At 46.6% G+C, this 24,649-nt stretch overlaps 1 protein-coding gene across 2 annotated transcripts in view; it reads right to left on the minus strand.

Moving 5' to 3' along the window:
* Positions 1-24,649, minus strand: part of TOPAZ1 (testis and ovary specific TOPAZ 1) — a 314,453-nt gene that overhangs the window by 226,196 nt on the left and 63,608 nt on the right. For both annotated transcript variants that reach the window (XM_073568908.1, XM_073568899.1), the window contains exon 6: positions 16,994-17,094. In XM_073568908.1, the coding sequence (XP_073425009.1) occupies positions 16,994-17,094 (101 nt within the window). The remainder of the gene's footprint in view (positions 1-16,993; positions 17,095-24,649) is intronic.

The following is a 24,649-nucleotide window of genomic DNA, read 5'->3' on the forward strand; positions in this document are numbered from 1 at the left end:
AAGAGTATAAATACCCCTGCCAGATCCAGAAAGAGGCCACATACACTTAACCCTGTGAGTGCAGGGCAAGAACCCTGCCCAAACCATGACAGTAATGATGGATTGTTGTTTAAGTCATAAAATTCAGTCCAGAAAATTGATAGAATCTTTAACGTATCCTCCAGTGCTGTAAACCTATCAAATCACCATGATGTAACTGGTTTTCATGAAAACTGCTCCTGGAAATGAAGGAAGACCAAGAATTACCTCTGATGCACAGGATAAGTTCATCAGAGTTACCGCAAACTGACAGCATCTCAGATAATAGTCTTCATGAATGATACACAAATATCAAGTAGCAAACAAATCTCAACATAAAGTGTACAGAGGACACTGCAAAAAGCAGGCCTTTAGTCAAATAGCTGCAAATAAGCCACTATTGAAGACCTTAAACAAGGAGCAACACAATTACTGGTCATTAGAGGAGTGGAAATTTGTACTGTTCTCTGATGAGTCCTAATCTAAGATTTTTACAACCAACCACCATGTCTTTGTGAGACGCAGATCCTTAAAGGTGAGTGGATGGTTTCTACCTGGATGGGGAAGTGCAATGGTGTGGAGGTGCCTTGTAGGTGATTTATTTCAAATTCAAGGCATACGTAACCAGCCTGGCAGGCCTGAAATACTACAACAATATGCCATCCCATCTAGTTTAAACTACATGGGACCATTATTTGTGCTGCAAAAGGACAGGGACCCGAAAGTATTAAGTTACGTACCGGTAACGGTATTTTTCGGAAGCCCATGACAGCACCACGAGAGAGGGGATCCGCCCTATAGGAACAGGAAACCTACAGATACAAAAGGGCGGCACCTCTCCCACGCATCAGTTGGATTACAGAGCTTGAGAGGCTACCATGGTTAGTACACAACATATAATATATACAACCTATCTACCCTATTTACCAGAATTATTTTACACCATCCCACATAAGGTAATTTTATGAACAATCTTCTAAAGGAGTGCACCCCTATACGTGAACAAGGGAGGGAACTAAGGGTGCTGTCATGGGCTTCCGAAAAATACCGTTACCGGTACGTAACTTAATACTTTATTCGGACTCCCATGACAGCACCACGAGAGAATTACAGAGATGTAAACTAACTTAGGGAGGGACTACAGCCTGCAGCACCCTTAGCCCGAAGGTGAGGTCTGAGGAGGCACCCATGTCTAATCGATAGTGGTTAAAAAAGGTGGAAGAAGATGACCAGGTGGCCGCCTTACATATCTGATCAATTGATACTCCAGATCTTTCTGCCCAGGATGATGCCATGGCCCGAGTGGAATGCGCCCTCAGATTCTGTGGAGCTGGGCCGCCACCTGTTGTGTAGGCAAGAGATAGCCTCCCTAATCCACCTTGCTAACGTGCGTTTTGATACTCTGTATCCTTTCCTGGGACCTTGGAAGGATAGGAATAATGCGTTCTCCTTCTTCCAAGGATTCGTGGCTGCTAAATATGTAAGTAAACATCTCCTAATATCTAATGCCTGAAGTTTTTGCTCTTTAGGGTTGGTTGGATTAGGGAGGAAGGAAGGCAGAACTAGCTCCTGTGTCCTGTGGAATTGTGTTTCTACCTTGGGAAGGTATGCTGGATCTGGCCTTAGGATTACTCTATCTTGCAAGAACTCTGTGTAAGGGGGCAATCTGGAAAGTGCCTGTATGTCGCTCACCCTACGTGCGGATGTTATCGCTACCAGAAATGCTGTCTTAAGAGATATAACCTTTAGTGAGGCAGAATCTAAAGGTTCAAACGGACTTTCCGTCATGGCTGTAAGGACTAAGTTTAAGTCCCACGGCACACATCTGTCTTTGTGTATAGGTCTCGATCTGGCCGCTGCTTTGATGAACCTCGCTACCCAATAATTTTTTGCAATATCATCTGCAAACAGGGCCCCTAAGGCTGAAACTTGTACTTTTAACGTACTTGTGGAGAGACCCAATTTCGAAACCTTTCTGGAGAAATTCCAGAATATGTTTCGTGGGAATTCCGTCTCTGACGTCAAAGTGAAAGGTGGACAGGAATCGTTTCCAGGTCCTAGCATAGATGTTAGTGGTAGTTAATTTTTTGCTCTTTAGGAGGGTGTCAATTAAGTTCTTGGAGAACCCTCTATCCTTTAATAGTGACCTTTCAAACACCACGCCGTCAAATGAAGTCCCGCTACTTGTGGGTGGCTGACTGGCCCCTGGTAGAGGAGATCCGGAAGGTTCGGCAGTACCCAGGGATTGCATACCGACATGGTCCTCAACCATGCGAACCAGGTCCTCCTGGGCCAAAAGGGGGCAATTAGTATGACTTTTGCCCGATCCTCTCTGATCTTCCTGACTACCAGAGGAAGAAGATTCAATGGCGGGAAGGCGTATGCCAGAGAAAAGTCCCATCTTATCAGGAGGGCATCCACCGCCAGGGGATTTTCCCTGGGGTTCAGAGAGCAGAACGATTTTTCTTTCCTGTTTTCTCTGGTGGCAAAGAGGTCTACCTCTGGCTGACCCCATCTGCGGACAATCTGGTGGTAAATATCTTTGTTCAAAGCCCATTCTCCTTGCCTTAGAGTCTTGCGGCTTAGAAAGTCTGCTCTTACGTTGTCCTTTCCGCTGATGTGGAGCGCGGTTAAAGATAGAAAATTTCTCTCTGCTATCTGAAGGAGCCGTTCCGTTATCTGCATCAGAGCGCTGGAGCGGGTTCCACCTTGGTGGTTGACATATGCTACCGCTACCTGGTTGTCCGAGTGTATCCTCACGTGATGGCCCTGTAGGTACATAATGAGTTTCTTGACTGCCCGTTCTATCGCCAATAGCTCTCTCTGGTTGGATGAGATTTCAGAATCAGAATCCCAATGTCCCTGTACCACTATGTCCCCCATATGGGCTCCCCAACCGAAGGAACTAGCATCTGTCGTTATAATACGGGTTATCTGTGTTATCCAGGGCACCCCTGATGCTAGGTTCTCGCTATCGAGCCACCATCTAAGCGATGTAACAGCTGAGGGGCTTAGCAACATTCGACCTTGTAAGGAGCCTTCCAAGGCCCTGCTATTAATCAGGACGTCGTTCTGAAGGGCTCTAGTATGGAATTGTGCCCACCTGACTGCTGGGATGCATGAAGTTAGAGAGCCTAACAGGGACATGGCCTGTCTGAGGGTCATAGATGGATTATCAATTGCCCGAAGAACCTGCTCCTGTATCTTTTGCAATTTATCTAGTGGCAGCAGGCACTGCTGAGTTTCTGAATTTAGTAATAAGCCTAGAAACTTCTGTATTTTTAAGGGCTGGAGTCGGGATTTCTCGTAGTTTAAAATCCATCCGAGGTTTTCTAATCTGGATTTAGCTTTTTCTATCTGGGATCTACAATGACCCACCGATTTTCCCACAATCAAGAAATCATCTAAATATGGGATGATTAAGACGTCAACCTCCCGTAAATGAGCCATAACTTCGGCCACTATCTTTGTAAATACCCTGGGTGCTGCTGAGAGACCAAAGGGAAGGGCTCTATACTGATAATAACGCACTGTGCCACTTACTGAAACCGCCACTCTCAGGAACTGCTGGAAGTCTGTATGGATAGGTACATGATAGTACGCATCTTTCAAATCTATGACTGCCATAAAACAACCTTTAAACAATATTTTTATTGTTGTATTAATGGACTCCATCTTAAATGTACGATTAATCAAAAATCAAAAACTCGTTAAGGAAACGAAGGTTTATAATCGTTCTGAATGTCTTATCAGGTTTCTGTACTAGAAACAGGGGAGAGTAGAACCCTCTTCCCCTTTCAGCTTCTGGAACCTCTACCAGGACATTTTTCTGGCATAGGCTCAAGACTTCCGCTTCTAGAGCCGCTTGTTCGAGGAGAAGATCTTAAAGGGGTTAGTTTAAAGGTATCCCGCGGGACCTGGGTAAACTCCAATCTAAGCCCGGTGGATATTACCTTGCGCACCCAGTCACTATTTGTAATCTGTGACCATGCCGGGAAGAAGGATGACAGTCTACCCCCCACGGGAATTGCTAGTCATTGATTTGGTCTCTTTTGATCTCTCGACGAGCGTGTGAACATATAGCCCGTACCTCTTCTCCTTCTGTCTTCCCATCTGGGGCGATCTCTAATAGGCGAAGAGTTGCGCCTTCTCCCCTGGCCGAACCTCCTTCTACCAAATGGACGACGGTAGGACGCAGACGAAAGGTTTGGGAATTTTTTCTTGTCGTCCCCCGCCTTCTCAAGCAGCTCGTCTAGGACAGCGCCGAACAAATATTCGCCCTCACATGGAATCGCACAGAGCTTTGCCCTGGACTGAATGTCTCCCTGCCAGCACTTTAGCCACAGGGCTCTACGAGCTGCATTAAAGACCTGCTGCTCTGGCGGCCATTCTCACTTCATCCGCTGAGGCATCTGCTAGGAAGGCTGCTCCCTCTTGGATGGTTGGTAGGGCCCCAAGAATTGTCTGTCTTGATGTACCCTGTTTTAATTGTGACTCCAGCTGGTCCAACCAGACCATCATGGACCTGGCCGTGCACGTTGATGCCACTGCTGGTCTTAAGGACCCGGCCGCCATTTCCCAGGTGTTTTTAAGGAAAGTATCTGCCTTTCTGTCTAGGGGATCTTTAAGGGATCCCATGTCCTCAAAGGGAAGCGAGGATCTTTTCGATGCCTTTGCAATGGCTGCGTCTAATTTGGGGGCTCTGTCCCAAGTATTTACTGCCGGATCGTCGAAGGGGTATCTGCGTTTGAGGGCTGGTGGTAGCGACCCTCTTTTATCCGGTTTTTTCCACTCTCTGTGGATCAGATCCTGGATCTTTTGATTTAATGGGAAGACTCACCGCTTCCTCTGTTCCAGCCCACAGAACATGACATCCTGCATGGATAATTGGGGCTTAGGCTCTTCTACCTCCATTGTCCCTCTGACTGCTTTGACCAGCTTGTCTACCCGGTCAAGAGGCAGACAAAATCGCCCCGAGTCCTCTTCTCCTGGGGAGGACGAGGGAGATGAAGCCTGGGAGACTCTGCTTTTTCTCCACTCTACCGAGGAATCGGACTCCACCGGGACCTCGCCCCTTAGACTTTCCGGCTGGGACAAGGACTTTAGGGTTTCCCTCATTTCTGCCCTGACAATGTCCCTTAAACTCGCCGCTACCGCGGGCGACTCTTCTGCCACCGTCTGCTGAATACAAGGGGGGCACAATTTTTTGAGGCATTGGTCCGGTAATGGGCATGCACAGAGTGCGCATTCCCTAAGTTTAGTCTTACTTGTAGCCTTTTTCCCCTAGAAAAAAACACAGAAGGGGGGTCCCGTCACTGGGTGAACTTTCACGAAGATCACTTACCAGTGCCACAATCAAGTACCGGAGAATGAGGGGGATTTCTCTCAGTCGATCTTCCTGTCTGTCTGGAGGAGCTCTTACGAGTGGACTGGTCACTTCGTCCCGCCCGCTCATTGCTGTCACGGGACACCTTTTTCTGTTTGACCTGCCGAAGGTCATCCAGGGGCGGCAGTGATGCTTGTCGCTGCTGTCGCCCTTGCTTCTGCCGCTGCTGCTGCTGGTGTTGCTCTCGATCACTCTCCATTACCACTGCTGCTGCTGTACGCTGCTGCTTGTAGTAATGTGGCCAAGGCAAGGTACCCTGCCAGGGTCCTGCCTAAATACCCCTCCTCCGGTCAGCAGTATCCATGCCGCGCCCCTCCCCCCCCCTAACAGGGCTCCCTACCCCAGCTGGCGCTGCACCCGGTCCGAAAGCCGACGCTATCGGTGTTTCCGATGGGCGCCGCCATCTTGGATTCGTGGCGCGCCGACCCGGAAGCGCATCTTCCGCCCGCCCCCTGACGTCACCGCTACCCCGGGAAAGACCGGAAGTCACGCGGGACGCCCGGGAGCTCCGGAAGCAGCGCCACCCGGTCACAGCCCCCTGCAGCCGTGCTGCCGCCATACCTGCGGGGGGAACATACTCACCGGCGGCGGCCTAACCCCGGAGACGAACATCCTCCGGACGCCGCTCCCTGCTGAACACGCCACCGCCGTGCCACCCATCCTGGGCCACCGAGGCGTCCTCCAGGAGATCCGCACCAGGCCGAGGTAGGAGACCCCCTCGCTACCTGTATCGGCTGGCCGGCCTGGGATCCGGTCTTCTGTAGGATCCCGTCCCCTCAGGAACAGGAAACCAACTGATGCGTGGGAGAGGTGCCGCCCTTTTGTATCTGTAGGTTTCCTGTTCCTATAGGGCGGATCCCCTCTCTCGTGGTGCGGTCATGGGAGTCTGAATAAACACATTTCCATGCTACGTGACCAAGGAGAGAAATGGAGTGCTGCGTCAGATGACATGACATCCGCAATCACCCAACCTCAACCCAATAAGAGGCAACTCCCAAAAGACTGCTAAAATTCATTGCAGGTGACTACATGAGAGAGTGACAAGAAAGTGTAAAGCTGTCAAGAGTATTAGGAGGTAATTTTGAGGACTCCAAAGTTTAATAATACACATTCTGGTTTGTTTCACACACGTTTCTTTACTTTTTTTTTTTTTTTTTTTTTTTTTTTAAAATCAGATAATTTTTTATTTAACCAAATTCAAGGTACAAAGCAATAGAACAAAAATCGCAATGAAAACAACATTAACAATGGTCATTAGTTTCAGAAGTTCCCTCCCCCTCCCCTCCATCACATACAAGAGCAGCAAATAATGCATAGTGTAACCTAAATTCAGGGTCCTCTTCTCTCCACCCAAGGTGTCCACAGTGTCTCAAATGTTCTTATGCCTTTTCTCTTAATGTAAATGCTCTTTCCATGTTCACAATAGTCAGACAGTAAGAAAAATTCCCTCAATGTCGGCGGATCTTCATTTATCCAGTATCTGGCGATCAGTTTTCGCGCAATATATAATAATCTAGCTATTGCCACCTTATATTTATTATGTACCTGAACCTCCTATACATATCCCAGTATACACACCACAGGATCACTTTCAATCCTACAACCATACGCTCCTCCTATTGCATTAAGCACCTCTGTCCAATATGGGTTCAGATTTGGACACTGCCATAACATATGGAGAATTCCAGCCCCCTCCATTCGGCACCGAGGACACTCAGAAGTCTTGTCTCAGACCCGCTCTATACAGCAGCTCAGGAGTCCTATATACTCTATGGAGTACATATCTGCGAGTGTCTGCCCGGTTCACTCAGCGATAATTGGGGTATATATTCCATAATCACTTCCCATTTATCTTCCTCTATCCTACCCAACTCCTCCTCCCATTTCCCCTGTGTTCTAATAAGATAATTATTTTAAAAAGTATGCATTAGGTCCTTATAAATGCCCGACACTACCCCTTTTGTTCCCCCCTCTGCACAGACATAATCAATATATCCTTGTGAATCTCCATATTCATCATCCTACTCTGCGTACCATAAGCATGCCTAAACCGCCCATATTGAAATCTGCAGACCTCCGGTAGCCAATAATCTTCCTGCAACTTTCCAAAGGGCATCAGTCCCTGAGCGTCCTGCACCTGAACCATGTACTGTATTCCCAGTCTCCTCCAATTTTTAAATCCTCCCATTTTAACAATTTCCGTTAGATTCTCGTTTTGCCATATCGGGGAAAAATTTGTCAAGTGTTCCAAACTCCTAATCTTTTTAATTGCCTCCCAGTCTTTATGTATCAACGCTAAAGTAGGATACATCAAACCCATCCTCCTAAAACTTCCTGCCTCCAACCCCTGAACCCAGGGATCCCTCCCCATCACCTGGACCAAGACCCTTTGTATTGAACCAGCCCCAGACACATCCCTCCACCCCCTCACCTGTTGGCCCTGAACAGCTAAGTAATAAATCCAAGGGTTCGGAAGTGCCAGTCCCCCTCCATCCTTGAGCCTTTGCAATATCTCAAGTCTGATCCTTGGCCGCTATTTTCCCCACACAAGATCCCTAAATAGTCAATAGTACGAAATCACCGCTTAGGGAAGCAGATATAGGCATTGTGCAAGATGTACAGAAGGCATCAAAATCATCTTAAATCAGATTAATTCTTCCCAATACTGAAAGATATAGTTTACACCACGCCCCTACTTTACTCCTAAACTTACTCAAGAGTGGAATCAGATTCAAATCTGCATAGCTCGAAATCTGAAGTGCCACCTGAATGCCCAGGTATTTAAACTGCCGCACCACTGCCAACCTACTACCCTCCCCCGACACTGGCAAATCAACAACACAATCATCTACAGCCATGACAGTGGATTTTTCCCAGTTAATTTCTAATCCCGATATAGACCCAAATGTTTTAATAATATCCATTGCTTCCAACAAGACTCTCCGGGATCCTCCAAAAAAAGCAACACATCATCTGCATACAGTGATATCTTTTCTTCTACCAAGCCATATCTGAACCCTTTAACCAAAGCCGTCCTCCTAATTGTCTGCGCCAAGGGCTCCACTGCCAAAGCAAAAAGTAGCGGGGACGGCGGACACCCCTGCCTAGTCCCCCAATGAAGCGCAAAGCTCCCAGACATTTGCCCGTTAACTCTGACCCTAGCAGTCGGGGAAGTATAAAACAACCGTATCCATGAAATAATGGTCGGCCCAAAACCAAAGCGTTCCAACGCCCTCCAAAGATACTTCCACTTCACACTATCAAACGCTTTATGTGCGTCCGATGATACCACAACCCTGCTGCCCCTATCGCCCGACGGCAGATGCCAACTCCGGATCTCTTCCCTCTTTCGGAATGACCAACACCGACTTCCTCATGGATGCCTGTAATCCACCCTCCCAAAGAGCCTCTTCAAAAACCTTTTGCAGTCTGGGTGTTACCATATCAATTAATTATTTGTAAATTTCAATAGGGATACCATCTGCCCCTGGGGCCCTATTATTAGCCATAGATATAATAGCCATTTCAATCTCTTTTGTTATGGGTACCTCCAGTCTCCTCCTATCACTGTCTTTAATACTCTGGAGCCCTGCTTCCTGAAGAAAACCCTCTATGCCCCCAAATGAGTCCCCCAATCCCGAAGAATATAACTGATTACACAGGTCAACGAAAAAAATTTTTTTTTCTGGTGTCCAAAATATTTTAATGAATTTGGGGTATTTTTGGGGTGCTGATTCTGAATATGTCATCAGTTTTGCCAGATTGGCTCAAGTTTTTGAGATTTTTGGTATCTTATTTATAGCACTTGTTGGTAAATGCGACGCATCATCTCATTAATTTCTTTGGATTAGTACTTGAACTGAGCAGTTCTCAATATAGTTTTGTGTTAATTAGTGTTCTAAAAGTTTGTTCATAGCTTGATTTTTGCACTAACTTTATGTTGTTGTCTGTTTTCCAGTGAAAAGCATGAACTCATCATGAAGAAGTTGTCTTAACGATCCAGACTCATTCTGTTACATTTGTGGTGAATATACACTGCCAAAACATAGAAGAAACATAACACACTTCGTAAAAAAAGTGTATTTTGCCTATTTTGGGGTTATGCTTGGGGACCAAGACAAGTTTTGGGCACCACACATAGTGTGCAAAGCATGTATCGAATTATTACGAAAATGGAGCAAAGGACAAAGAAAAAGCTTCAAATTTGGTGTTCCAATGGTGTGGAGAGAGCCAAAAAATCATCATGATGACTGTTATTTCTGTGCAGTGCAAGTGCAAGGATTCAATAAGCATAAGAAACGAAAATGGGAGTAACATGGAATCTGCAAGAAGGCCTGTCCCTCATTGTGAAGATGTGCCTGTACCTGTGTTTACCATAAATAACAGTCATCATGATGATTTTTTGGCTCTCTCCACACCATTGGAACACCAAATTTGAAGCTTTTTCTTTGTCCTTTGCTCCATTTTCGTAATAATTCGATACATGCTTTGCACACTATGTGTGGTGCCCAAAACTTGTCTTGGTCCCCAAGCATAACCCCAAAATAGGCAAAATACACTTTTTTTACGAAGTCTGTTATGTTTCTTCTATGTTTTGGCAGTGTGTATTCACCACAAATGTAACAGAATGAGTCTGGATCGTTAAGACAACTTCTTCTTGATGAGTTCATGCTTTTCACTGGAAAACAGACAACAACATAAAGTTAGTGCAAAAATCAAGCTATGAACAAACTTTTAGAACACTAATTAACACAAAACTATATTGAGAACTGCTCAGTTCAAGTACTAATCCAAAGAAATTAATGAGATGATGCGTCGCATTTACCAACAAGTGCTATAAATAAGATACCAAAAATCTCAAAAACTTGAGCCAATCTGGCAAAACTGATGACATATTCAGAATCAGCACCCCAAAAATACCCTAAATTCGATGAAATATCTTTGGCACCAAAAATGCTGTTGACCAGTGTTATAGAATCACCTAAACTCCCCCAAAATACACTGTCCCCCACTTCCCTTCCCTCATCAGTCTTCAATTTATATAAGACAATTCCCTCTGCGCCGCTACCACCACTGACAACAGATGCCCGTTTTTCCACCTTCATCATAAAATTGCGTTTTCTGGAATGCCCTCCTCCTCTCCGCTTTCCTCAAATATACCTTATTAACCTCTTCCTGTGCACCCCTTAGCCTACTTTGATTTTCTGCTGATGGGTCCAGTACCATATCCCTGTTTCTTTACTCTTCAATTTTGAACACTACTGATGAAATATTTCTCCCAGAAAAAATTGCAATTACACATTACACGTTTTGTTGTACAAATGTTTATTTCATTTGTGTGTATTGGAAGAACACAAAACAAAAAAAAGGCAAAATGGATTAAATTTCACACAAACCCCCAAAATAATGTAGTGCTGCAGTAGCACTGTATGCAGTGACCCACAAAGTTCAAACATCTCTTATTCATCTCCGGGCACAGGATATCCACATCCGAGACCAGTTACTGTGGACAATAGCACTGCTGTGAACGCTGCCAGGTGCCAGGCATATAGGCTCCCCTCTGTCCTGTGCTGCCTCACACAGGCTGTGCTCTGCAACACCAACTGTTCTGCACAGTAACAAGCACCAATTTACTCTGGCCCTGACACTGACACACCCAAACCCTTTTCTGCAGGGTTTTTAACAAAAGAACCTGTGGCCACATAGAAAACCCGGGCTTGGAATGAAACGGACTGCACGACTACTATCCTGTAGTCAGTTTCACAACACAACATCCCAGAGCAGGTTTCCCTACAGCTGCCTCAGACAGTAGCATGTCCAAGGCTAACACTTATTTTTTTATTATTTTTAGTCTGCATTGCAGTCACAGCTATGCCCGTGACTGCCACGCACTCCTATGGCCTTCATAAGCCTCCATGCACACCCTGGGGAGAACACACAGTGACCCCTACCTGTGACATCAGTCACTGCTTCACCATTGCAATAGCAGCTACGCTTGCAACTGCAATTCTCCCTCATGGCCCCAATACACCTCCGTGCTCATCCTGGGGGAGAACAAAAAGCGACCCCAACCTGAAACAGGTCACTGCCTCACATATCCCCCCCCCGAGACAGGGCATCCGCATGACCCTGTGACATCCCCGCCCGATACTGCACTAAAAAAAACTAAGTAGGGACCAGAACCATTGATCGGCACATGCATCCCTCCCCTTTGCGTTTCTCCTCCATACTTCATTACGGGACCACCCATCTCCCCGCTTTCCATTGCAGACAACATTCCCACTTTTATGTTTAACTGTAGATTTGGGCCAGTTTTGGGTGGTCTCGACCATGTTTACTTTGGGTTCACTAACCCCGCAGCTCATCCTGTCACATTAGTTGCCTTCGGGCCCTTGGTACCAATTCCTCCACACCCTTACCCGTGCGTCAGTGACTATCACGCTGAAAGGCCTCGGTGTGCGCCGGCAACTCCGAGCATACATCCGTATTACGTCGCACCTGAACCATAGCCTCCCGACACTGCTGTCTAGCGAGCACTCTATTTTACCCTGACCCCCGGCCACATCCTTGGCCAATGCTAAAGGGTTTGTGCGTGCGTCCCCAGTCGCCTCCGTGACCACACACTCCCGGTTCCCAGCGTTCTTTTTAAACCTGCGGTTTTTACAGCTGTCTCTTTATGTGTGACCCTGGAACTGAGCTGTCCCAAACTTACCAGGCGACATCTCCAGCTCGGGGTTCAGTGGGGTCTCTACCTCTACTGCCACAACCTCTAGGGGGAGCCTATCTGGGTTACTGTTGGGTCCAACCAGGAACTCACAATACTAAACAGGTTTTTGTAGGGGAGATGGAACAAATTGGTCCCATAGAAGATACATGCATGTATCTATAATATGTAGAGAAAGGCATTAATGTACAAGGATTGTGACATTTACATACAATACTAAATGGCTGTGTTTAAATAAGTGTGATTCTCTTCTTGACTTCTTCCAAATGCATAGTTGTAACACTGAATGGTTTGATTCAGAGGAAACAAAGCAATTTTAATTTTGTTTCATAAGACGCCTAAGATCTCCCTCCACACTTGAGAGCACAAATATACAAAGCAAGAGACAGACAAGAAAAAATAAGTTTATGTTGCATAAGTAAAGGATAAAATTATATTTAATTTATTTCTTTGCATGTCTTAAAGAAGCCTGCAATGACTTCAGGAGACACAGTAATGAATCCAAGTAACCCTTCATTGACTTCAGCACTAATCAGAAGGGACAGCTCCCATTGGAGGTGTGAGGGAATATCACATTGTTGCACTGTGGGAAAAAGCAGAGGATTTTAACACACCTAATATCCTAGTACTAGGTCTGAAGTGGATCTTGTGTATAACAGTGATCATGCAGTGAAATTACACTGTCTTTCTGCAGTAAATTAATGTCACAATGGTCAGGCCAAAGTCGCTCACACCTTTCCAAAACTGTGGGTAAACAACTCTGATTCAAGCATGTGATGCTCAAACTCGCCTAAGGAAAGTAACAAGTGTGGGCAATATGAAAAATCACACCTGAAACAAGATAAAAAGTGTAGAAGTTGACTTAATCTTTGCATTGTGTGTCTGTGTGTGCTTTAATAAGTAAGGAGAACAGAAAGCAGAGAAGAGAACTGTCTGTCTAAGGACTTGAGAAGCAAAATTGTTGAAAAATATCAACAACCTCAATGTTACAAGTCCACCTCCAGAGATCTTGCTGTTCCTTTATCCATGACGCGCAACATAATCAAGACGTTTACTACCCATAGCACTGTAGCTAATCTCTCTGGATGTGGACCGCAGAGAAAAATTGCTGAAAGGTTGCAAAACAAGATAATCCAGATGGTAAATAAGCAGCCCCAATCAAGTTCCAAAAAAACTCAAGCTATCCTGAAGGCTAAGGATGCATTAGTGTCAGTGTGAACTATCAGTCGATATTTGAACAAAATCAATTGCTATGGCAGGAGACCCAAGAGGACCTCACTACTCACACATAGATAAAACAGCTAAACTGCAGTTTGCCAAAATCCTTCTGGGCAGTGGCATAACTACAATGCTATGGGCCCCGGTGCGAACTTTCAAATGGGGTCCCCCCATGCCAAATCACATGCACATCTCCGCTCCGAACACCTCGTACACACACACGGCTCCGCTCCGTACACCTCGTACACACACACACGGCTCCGCTCCGTACACCTCGTACACACACACACGGCTCCGCTCCGTACACCTCGTACACACACACACGGCTCCGCTCCGTACACCTCGTACACACACACACACACACACACGGCTCCGCTCCGTACACCTCGTACACACACACACGGCTCCGCTCCGTACACCTCGTACACACACACACACACGGCTCCGCTCCGTACACCTCGTACACACACACACACACGGCTCCGCTCCGTACACCTCGTACACACACACACACACACACACACACGGCTCCGCTCCGTACACCTCGTACACACACACACACACACACACACACACACGGCTCCGCTCCGTACACCTCGTACACACACACACACACACACACACACACACACACACACACACACACACACACACGGCTCCGCTCCGTACACCTCGTACACACACACACGGCTCCGCTCCGTACACCTCGTACACACACACACGGCTCCGCTCCGTACACCTCGTACACACACACACGGCTCCGCTCCGTACACCTCGTACACACACACACGGCTCCGCTCCGTACACCTCGTACACACACACACGGCTCCGCTCCGTACACCTCGTACACACACACACGGCTCCGCTCCGTACACCTCGTACACACACACACGGCTCCGCTCCGTACACCTCGTACACACACACACGGCTCCGCTCCGTACACCACGTACACACACACACGGCTCCGCTCCGTACACCTCGTACACACACACACGGCTCCGCTCCGTACACCTCGTACACACACACACACGGCTCCGCTCCGTACACCTCGTACACACACACACACGGCTCCGCTCCGTACACCTCGTACACACACACACACGGCTCCGCTCCGTACACCTCGTACACACACACACACGGCTCCGCTCCGTACACCTCGTACACACACACACACACACACACACGGCTCCGCTCCGTACACCTCGTACACACACACACACACACACACGGCTCCGCTCCGTACACCTCGTACACACACACACACGGCTCCGCTCCGTACACCTCGTACACACACACACACGGCTCCGCTCCGTACACCTCGTACACACACACGGCTCCGCTCCATAAACCTTGTACACACGGCTCCGCTCCATCCAAAATTGTACACACACAGCTCTGCTACATCCACACTGTAAACCCCTCCTGACCCCACACAAACTTTACCTCATCCAGCATTATGACAACCAACAAGCAGAGTCCTGCATAGACTGAGGCCCCTGATCATGTGACTCCTGACACCTCTCCTCCTGTGACCTCATCACAGGTCCTGTGCGCACATTGGAGAAAACAGCCTAGCGACAGGCTACTGTCAGTGCGGTGGGTCTCTACGGGAGGGCAAGGATGGGGTGCATGGGGGGGCGTGGCGGCTCAGTGCAGTGCAGGACGAGGGTGGGGTGTCAAAAATGAGACTGTCCCGCGAGAATCGGGACGATTGGGAGATATGCCTGCCAGGCCCCTGACTCCCCCTGGGCCCGGTCGCAGTGGCGAATCCTGCGACCGTGGTAGTTACGCCCCTGCTTCTGGGAAAGTCTTGGTAAAGCACATCATACTACTATTTACCAAAAACGGAATGAGGCCTACAAAGAAAAGAACACAGGCAAATATGGTGAAGGTTCAAAGAGGTTTTGCTGCCTCTGGCACTGGGTGCCTTGACTTTGTGCAAAGCATTATGAAATCTGAAGATTACCAAAGGATTTTGGGTGGCAATGTAGTTCCCAATGTCACAAAGCTTGGTTTGTGTCCTAGGTCATGGGTCTTGCAGCAAGACAATAACCCCAAAGAAACTTAAAGAAACACCCAGAAATGGATGGAAACAAAAAGCTAGATAGTTCTCAAGTGGCCAGTAATGTGTCTGGATCTAAACCTCATTGAATACCTGTGGAGAGATCTACAAATTGCTGCTGAAAGAAAACACCCCTCAATTTGCAAAAAAGAAGTGATCAAAAATTTCAGTTGAGAGGTATAAGTAATTGATTACAGTTATTTATTCTAAAGGGTGTGCAACAAAATATTAAGGTGCCAACATTTTTTTCCTGCCCATTTTTGGGGTTTTATTTGAAATTATGTCCAAAGCGGCACGGTGGTTCATTGGTTAGCACTGCAGCCTTGCTGCACTGGGGTCCTGGGTTCAAATTTCACCAAGGTCCACATCTGCAAGGAGTTTGTATGTTCTCTGTGTTTGCGTGGGTTTCCTCCAGGTACTCCAGTTATCTCCCACATTTCAAAGACATATTGATAGTGAACTTAGATTGTGAGCCCCATCGAGGACAGTGCCAATAATGTCTGCAAAGCGCTGTGGAATTAATGGCGTTATTTAAATGAGTAAAATAAATTTGCCTTTTTTACCTCTTTTTTGAGTTGTTCCAATACACAAGAGGAAATAAACATACTGTATGTATAACAAAATGTGTAATTGCAATAATTTTCTGGGAGAAATACCATATTTTTCGGACTATAAGACACACTTTTTTCCCAAAATGTTTTGGGGAAAATGGGGGTGCGTCTTATAGTCGGAATATACTTACAAATACTGTGGCTGCAGCACGAGTCAGGTGATTCCGCGGTGGTCCCGATACGACGATGCTGGGCGATGATCACACTCGCTTCCCAGGCTGGTGAAGCAGGTTTGACTGTGGTGCTCCGTGGTGCGGGGGGGCTCCGCCGGGATTTTGTGAAAGCCCAGAGGCCCCCCACACATCCATTGCTGCGATGCGGTGGCCTCTGGGAAAACAGCCTCCTCATGCTCAGATTGGGATCTCGGCAACGAGATCTCATCTCCCGAGATCTCGTTGCCGAGATTTCAATCTGCTGTAATGCGGTGGCCTCCGGGAAAATGGTCGCCAAGGGCGGTGCATTCCCAGAGGCCACCGCATCACAGCAATGGATATGAGGGGCCTCTGGGATTTCACAGGATGCCGGTGGAGCCTCAAGTACCACCGCTGAACCTGTCGCACCAGCCTGGGATGGGATTTCCGGGAGCTCACTGCACCTGCCTGGGATGGGAGTCATATCGCCGGACCACCGAAAATCTCTTGCGACCCCGTTCCACCAGAGTTGCCTCCAGGTAAGCTGAATTCGGACTGTAAAACAGACCCCATTTGACACATTCATTTTTTTTCCCTATTTTCCTTCTAAAAATTTGGGGTGCGTCTTATGGTCGGATGTGTCTTATAGTTCGAAAAATACAGCACTTTATTTTCTTAAACAATTTCAATGCTGCCAATAGTTTCGGCCATGAACACACAATAATGTAAATATACATTATACAACTGCCATGGACATAATTTAGGGCTCCAAAAATATTCAGGCTTACATTCTAATCCTTATAGTTTACTCTGAATACTACGCCCCAAGTTATGTAACCTTACCGTACTTCTGCAGAGGAGGACTGTTCCTTTTCCAAAACACAGATTTCGCAGGTTGTTGAGTGTGAAATAAGCGCTTACTATGTAAAACTTGTTCAGACAGACTATGGATAGAAATAAAAAAAAAAAAAAAAAGAAAAAAAAACAAAACACAAAATTACAGGAAATCCAATCTTATTAAACCTTGCCCATGAACAAAAGTTACCACGTAATACATTAGGAATATGATTGCTGGAGGTATGGCTTCTGAGACCTCTAACAAATCTCAAGATAAGGGTGTCTAAGATTTCCCACAGGGACTACCAGTGGTACTGACAATGAATAGAGAAGTGGACGTAACATGCACACTACTACTACATTCAATTCCGTCCAATTTAACCCCTTAATGACAGTCGATATGCTGTTTAACAGTGGCTGTTAAGGGGCCTTATTCTTCAGTGCTGCCCCGCGGCTGAAAGTCCGTCAGGTGACAGCTGCACGACAGCTGGCACCCTGCAGTATAAGGTCCACTTTGTTTTGAAAAGATACAAGGCCAATTATCCCCTTAAATAATGCTATCAATTGTGACAGCGGTATCTAAGTGATTAAAAGACGGATGAAAGACCTCCCTTTTCCAGGATCAACCCCCCGTGATCATAATTGCGTGTACCGATTCGTGCCATGGCACGCTGAGGTCATACAGCAGGGTCTTAGGCTGGTTTCACACTAGCGTTTTATCTAGCTGCGCATCGTGCGCTATCGGGCGCACGCGCAATGTTCTCCTATCTTTAACCTGGTGGTCGCAGGGTCTTGCGATTGCACGCGCTCATCAGCGTTTAGTGTGCGCTGCGCATTTTACAGGTGTGCACCCAGACGCGCCATACGCTACATGTTGCATTTTTTGTTCCGCCTACATCGTTAAAAAAAATCGCGCGCGCACGTGTGCGCCCAAAAATAGCATTACAGTCTATGGGGTCGCCGACGTGCGCTTGGATGTGCGCACGTCAGCGCTTTGTGCGCACACGCGCTTTGAGTAAACAATGTCTAGACACTTGTCTAAACCTCCCCCTAAACAAGCAACATTGTTTGAGAGGAGTCTAGATAAAAGGTGTCTTCAGGGCCAGACCAATACTCTACAGACAGCCTTGAAGAGACAAGACAGCCTTCCAACTGTGGATTCAAGCTTCAGAAGCCAAAATGTGAGTATTCTTCAACATAATGTCTGTGTGTCCTGTACAATTTTATAATGTACTAATGTATTTTTTGTTTAAATTTCAGCATGTCTTCTGGATCGGTCTATTCGCCATCTCGGCAAGAACTAGCCCAAGCTGATCGTGAGGTGAAGATGTTGCTGCCTTTGGGTAAGTTTAGCTGCCTCTAGAAATGTGTTTTAATTTTTTTTTTTCTCTTGTACAGACATCGGACATGGCCAGTGAAGGTGAAGTGCGGGAGCAGTGTGAGCGGGAGCAGCGTAACCAAGTCGTGGGGAGGAGACGCAATGTTAGTATATAATCTCTATTTTTTTTTTTTGTCTTTATTTTCATCTTGCTTCTTCTTTGTTTCTTTTTCTATCTTTTTCATTCTCCAAAATTACAAAGATTCTAATTTTTTTTTTTCTAGGTTCCACAACAGGATGACGAAGAAGTGTACATCGACAACGAGCACCTGATCCGCCTTGTTGAGGAGCGTATCCCGTTGTGGGACAGCCGTCACCAGCAGTACAAAGACACAGTGGTGACCCGGCAGCTCTGGAATGAGGTGGCCGCAGTGATGATGGATGGCTGGGACAGCGCCTCTCCAACTTCAAAAAGGGCGTTCAGTAAGTATAAAGATGCTCTGTGATACTACGTTGATTTTTGGTCCAGATGGTGCTGGTGTGTTTGTGGCAAGATATATTCTTGCATAACAGCAAGTAAGATAAAATATAACTTTTAATGCATAGCTTAAAAAATTACCAGACCTAAAGTGTCACCAAATAGTGATTAAAATGAGATGCCCATACATTGGGTGATCCCCAAGGGATAATTGAATACACCCAAAAGCATCAAATAGGAATACAGAAGGCAGCTAGTATAGCATCCAAACAGCAATCTATATGTATTGGATACAGCATAAAAAAATAGCAGCAAAATGCCATAGCCAATTGCACTCATATGTTTATATACTGGCTAGACCAAAAAAAGGGGGAGGGGGTTCATAGCCACCAATAGATGAGAATAATAAAAGGAACAATCTCACCAATATTTTGCAGACGGTCAGGAGTCTCCAGGGATACTCATCGTACATGTGGGAAGGCAGCAGTGGGAGTACAATACCCTGTCACATCCCTCATAAGCTGACCATTACCTGATCCCCAGACTCCTGCTCTGACAAGGGCAGTCCACAACTAGCCCTAGATTGCACAAGCCCTACACTTTCCCTTAAAGGAGCGTCCCAACGCGTTTCATCCAAGTAATTCTTCAGGGGACTAACTTGTTCAAAAGTGCCACAGTGCTAAAGCTAAGAGACATACATCCTCCTGCTCTCAATGCTATCTGCAGTCTGCAGAGAGCGGAGGAAAAAGGGCTTATTTATATCATTAGGGTGATCCACAAGGAGCTAAGGACAGCAGACGATCTGAATTGTTGAGTACTGGCAGCGTAAAGCCTCCGGATAATGATACCCTCAGATTCATAACTACATATGATAATGGTGCGGTTCCTGTGAGGAACATCATTAAGAAGCATTGGTCCATCTTACAGATGGACAATGATGTTTCTCCATACTTGAGTGCCTCCCCTATGATTACATATAGGAAAGCACGCTCTTTGAAGGATAGATTGGTGCGGAGTCATTTTTCATCTCCAGTGAACAAAACATGGCTCCATAGTGATGTCACGGGCTGCTTTAAGTGTGGCCATTGTGTGGCTTGTTCACACATTGGTGTAAGTAAGACCTTTGCTAGCAACGTGACTGGTAAGAAATATACCAAACACTTTATGAATTGTAGCACCAAGGGCGTCATTTATAAAGTCACTTGTAAGTGTGGGTCAGAATATGTTGGAAAGACAAATCGTGAATTCAGGAGAAGGATCGGTGAACATGTGGGAGATATAACACATAAAAGAGACACTTCCATCTCAAGGCATATTCATGGTATGCATGATGGACAGATTACGTGCCTTACTTTCACTGCGATTGACAGGGTCTTTAAACCACAGAGAGGCGGCAACTGGGATCAGTTGTTGTTAAATTGTGAGGCTAAGTGGATCTTCTATTTGGATACGGTAACACCTAAAGGCCTCAATGAGCAAATTAATTTCAATTGTTTCATTTGAATTCCTTCTTTTTCTCTCCCCTCCCAATTTTTTATCCACTGATAAGATTGGTCTATAAGCCTAAATCACTATTCTTGTCACCAACTACTAGGATTTGCATTGTACGTTTGTATATATCCTTTTCCTATTGGTATTTTACATTGTCCATCATTATTCCCCTTTTGTCTTTCCCTCCCCCCCCCCTTCATATATTTCACCATATTGGTGAGGTGTATTTTGGTCCCCTAAAGACCCCTTGAAATGATATCTATTTAGGTGGTGTTACTGTATGCTCTTTATATGTGATCAATCGTTGTTTCTGATTTATCACTGAATTATCACTACATCTGGATGTTATTTAAATTTATCTCTGCTCCGTTGGACCGGAGGTGAATTGCGTGCTATTCCCCCTTTGCCAGCGTTGTTTTTCTGCTGTTGCTGTGGGCGGCACTGCTGTATGTTCTTTCCAGGAGGTGGGGCATGATGCGGTTCCACTTATTGGAAGTGGGGCGGCACCACTGTATATGCTTCCCCGGAAGTGGGACATGATGCGGTTCCGCTCACCGGAAGTGTGGCGGCACCGCTGTATGTGCTTCTGCGAAAGTGGGGCATGATGCGGGCCCACTTATGAGAAGTGGGGCGCTCCCAAAGGCGGCTATTGGGCTTATAGACGTTACCGGAAGTGGGGCACCCGCCATCTTGGTTTTACCGGAAGTGGGGCATTCCCAAGGGCGGCTATTGTGTTTTTAGACATCACCGGAAGTGGGGCACCCGCCATCTTGGTTTTTCCGGAAGTGGGGCGCTCCCAGGGGTGGCTATTGTATATTCAGACGTCACCGGAAGTGGGGCATCCGCCATTTTGGTTTCACCGGAAGTGGGGCGTCCTTGACCAGTCAGTGCTCTGTACCCAGGACGCTTTGCTCTGTGATGTCATGGGGGGCGGAGTTAGCGCGAATTGTGGCGCGCACCCTAGGGAAGAATCATCTAATGGTGGACGAGTGATATGTAAAGTGAGAGTGAGTATACATATGTGACTCACTGAATTAATCATGATGGGGCTGTGTGGATCACCCTAATGATATAAATAAGCCCTTTTTCCTCCGCTCTCTGCAGACAGCAGATAGCATTGAGAGCAGGGGGATGTATGTCTCTTAGCTTTAGCACTGTGGCACTTTTGAACAAGTTAGTCCCCTAAAGAATTACTTGGATGAAACGCGTTGGGACGCTCCTTTAAGGGAAAGTGTAGGGCTTGTGCAATCTAGGGCTAGTTGTGGACTGCCCTTATCAGGGCAGGAGTCTGGGGATCAGGTAATGGTCAGCTTATGAGGGATGTGACAGGGTATTGTACTCCCACTGCTGCCTTCCCACATGTACGATGAGTATCCCTGGAGACTCCTGACCGTCTGCAAAATATTGGTGAGATTGTTCCTTTTATTAATCTCATCTATTGATGGCTATGAACCCCCTCCTCCTTTTTTTGGTCTAGCCAGTATATAACCATATGAGTGCAATTGGCTATGGCATTTTGCTGCTATTTTTTATGCTGTATCCAATACATATAGATTGCTGTTTGGATGCTATACTAGCTGCATTCTATATTCCTATTTGATGCTTTTGGGTGTATTCAATTATCCCTTGGGGATCACCCAATGTATGGGCATCTCATTTTAATCACTATTTGGTGACACTTTAGGTCTGGTAATTTTTTAAGCTATGCATTAAAAGTTATATTTTATCTTACTTGCTGTTATACATTATACATATTTGGGTGAGAATTAATTGTCAATTTCTGATCACTATTGGCATTTTTGCTGTATATCAAGATATATTCTTGAATCAAACACACCAATGCCTTTTGGAAAACAGTGATCGCTTTGTGTATTGAACTGCTGTCTTGAAGTTGCATTGATTTTTGGTCCAGATGGTGCTGGTGTGTTTGTGGCCAGATATGTTCTTGCATCAAACACACCAATGCCTTCTGGAAAACAGTGATTGCTTTTTGTATTGAACTGCTGTCTTGATACTGTTTTCACTCTTGCTCCTGATGATATTGTTTTGGCTGCTACATATATTCTAGCAGGAAACATAACAGTGTCCTCAGGATCAACAGTGACTGCATTGTGTATATAATTTTTTTGTGTTGTACCATTGACTGTTTGCAAAGTTCTATCAGGTGTGTGTGCTGATAATTATGTTGCCTTTAGTGCATTGTCCAACGTTTTTTCTTTGTTTTTCCCAACAGTGAACAAAATCCGCACACGTTGTCGGTCGATGAAGGACCGCTTCAACACTGATGTTCGTGCTGAGGGACAGGTTTGCAGTGGTTCAGCGGCAAGGCGCAGCAGAAAGTACCGCTATCATCGCGAGTTGGCTTTCCTGAGACCGGTCCTTGCCAGCAGAGCGTTTTTTTTTTGTTTTTTTTATTACTATGTGCTTTTCTATTCCACAACTGATGCTTCTTGTTAATGCAGGATACTAATGTTTTCCCTTTCTTTCTACAGCACTTGGAGCAGCACCCTGCAACCTGTCCCGGGAGCGGTTCTTGATCGATCGACCTCGGACCCGTCCCAGCCATCCGACAGCCAGGAAGCATCTTGCAGGTCAGCAACACAGACAGCTGGTGACCAGGAAGGTGTTCCCCTGTCCCAGGTCTCTGTCACTGGTTATGCGGGCACTACCTGCCAGTGGCAGAGGGCCTCAGACAGGCCCGTCATGCCCGAGTTCATGTACTTGAGCGAGGCCTTTCAGTACAGCCTCAAGGCGCTGTCCGCCAGAATGGAAAGCGGGTTTTCCCTGATGGAACGCAGTTTTAACCACATGGAACACCGCTTCCACTCTGTCGACCAGAGCCTTGACCATCTGGAGGCCGACCTCAACAGACCAGCGCATTTTTTCAGTAAAATTGAATAGGGCATGGCGGAACACCTTAGTCCTGAGCAACAGCTGAGTGTGTTATAGGCCTGTAACACAGAATCTGTATGTGCAGCAGTCAGTGGTGTCATTTCCAACAGTGCCACCGCTGACTCGCTACACCTCCCTACCGACTTATGCTGCATACCACTGCACGGCCACCTGCATTCCGAGCGAAGCCGGACACCACCCCAAGTCTGAGTGCTGCTGGACACTCCTCCGCCACCACCACTATGGCAAGCGCTGCTCCTGTATGGTGCACCATCACCGCCACAGCACCACCTGCTTGGAGCAAAACCACCACAGAACCTGCTTGGGCCACCGCCAGCACCAGTCAACATCAAAGGAGCACCGCCAGCACTCCTCATCAAAGGAGCACCGCCAGCACTCCTCATCAAAGGAGCACCGCCAGCACTCCTCATCAAAGGAGCACCGCCAGCACTCCTCATCAAAGGAGCACCGCCAGCACTCCTCATCAAAGGAGCACCGCCAGCACTCCTCATCAAAGGAGCACCGCCAGCACTCCTCATCAAAGGATCACCGCCACCAATTCTCCTCCTCGGAGTCCCGCCAGAACTTCTGCTCAGATCACCGACACGACTACATCTCCAAGGATCACTGCCATCGCCACTTCTTTGAGCACCGACACGATTTAGTCTCGTATGACATCCACCGCCGCCACTTCTATGAGCACCGACACAACTTTGTCTCCTTCTAGGAGCACCGCCACCACAGAGCAGCAGAGTGGTGCCCCGCATTCTATATTTTACAGGTCAACGCCACAGTCCACCATCTCCAAGCGGTCGAGCGAAGTAAGGCGGTCACACGGTGGAAGTCGGTCCAGGCAGGATACTCCTGCGCTAAAAGAAAAGAAGAAAAAACAAAACAAAAAAAAACACAACTTTGTTCGTCCATCCACCCTCTCCTAATATGTCTCAACCTGCCTCCATGTCCATTCCAGAGCTCCCTTCCCCCAGTACTTTAATCACCCCTTCTTCTAGAACCCCTTCCTCAACCTCCAGCCGTTCCTCGTCTCTCCACGCCCCCCAAAGTATCCCAATCTTCCCCCAAACGTCATTCCTAATAATTTTTTTTTTTTTTGTAAAAATAAATGTGCAATTCTGCTTTCAAAATATTTGGATTGGTTACTGTGTCAATCGCCAACTACACACACTGCGCCGTACACTTAGCGTTTTTGCCACCAGATATCTCCATTACTGAGACATGTTTCTTGTGTCAGTCTTGGAGATATGTGTTGTCAAAACAGGATACAAATCCAGCTCACCAGATACGGCATTCCAACATCGGAGCACGAGACCGCTGTGTCAAAGCGCACAATCCAAGGCAATGAGAAAAAACTTTGTCCAGCTCCACGATGTAGTGAAAAATATTCTTTATTCACTCAATAGAAATGAGGTTTAAAAGCCAGCATGAGTTACAAGGCATGCGATCGATCAACGCGTTTCGAGTGGCT

The sequence above is a fragment of the Dendrobates tinctorius genome, unplaced genomic scaffold (genome assembly GCF_039654945.1).
Source record: "Dendrobates tinctorius isolate UK_male_01 unplaced genomic scaffold, ASM3965494v1 ptg000005l, whole genome shotgun sequence".
NCBI classification, from domain to species: Eukaryota; Metazoa; Chordata; class Amphibia; order Anura; family Dendrobatidae; genus Dendrobates; species Dendrobates tinctorius.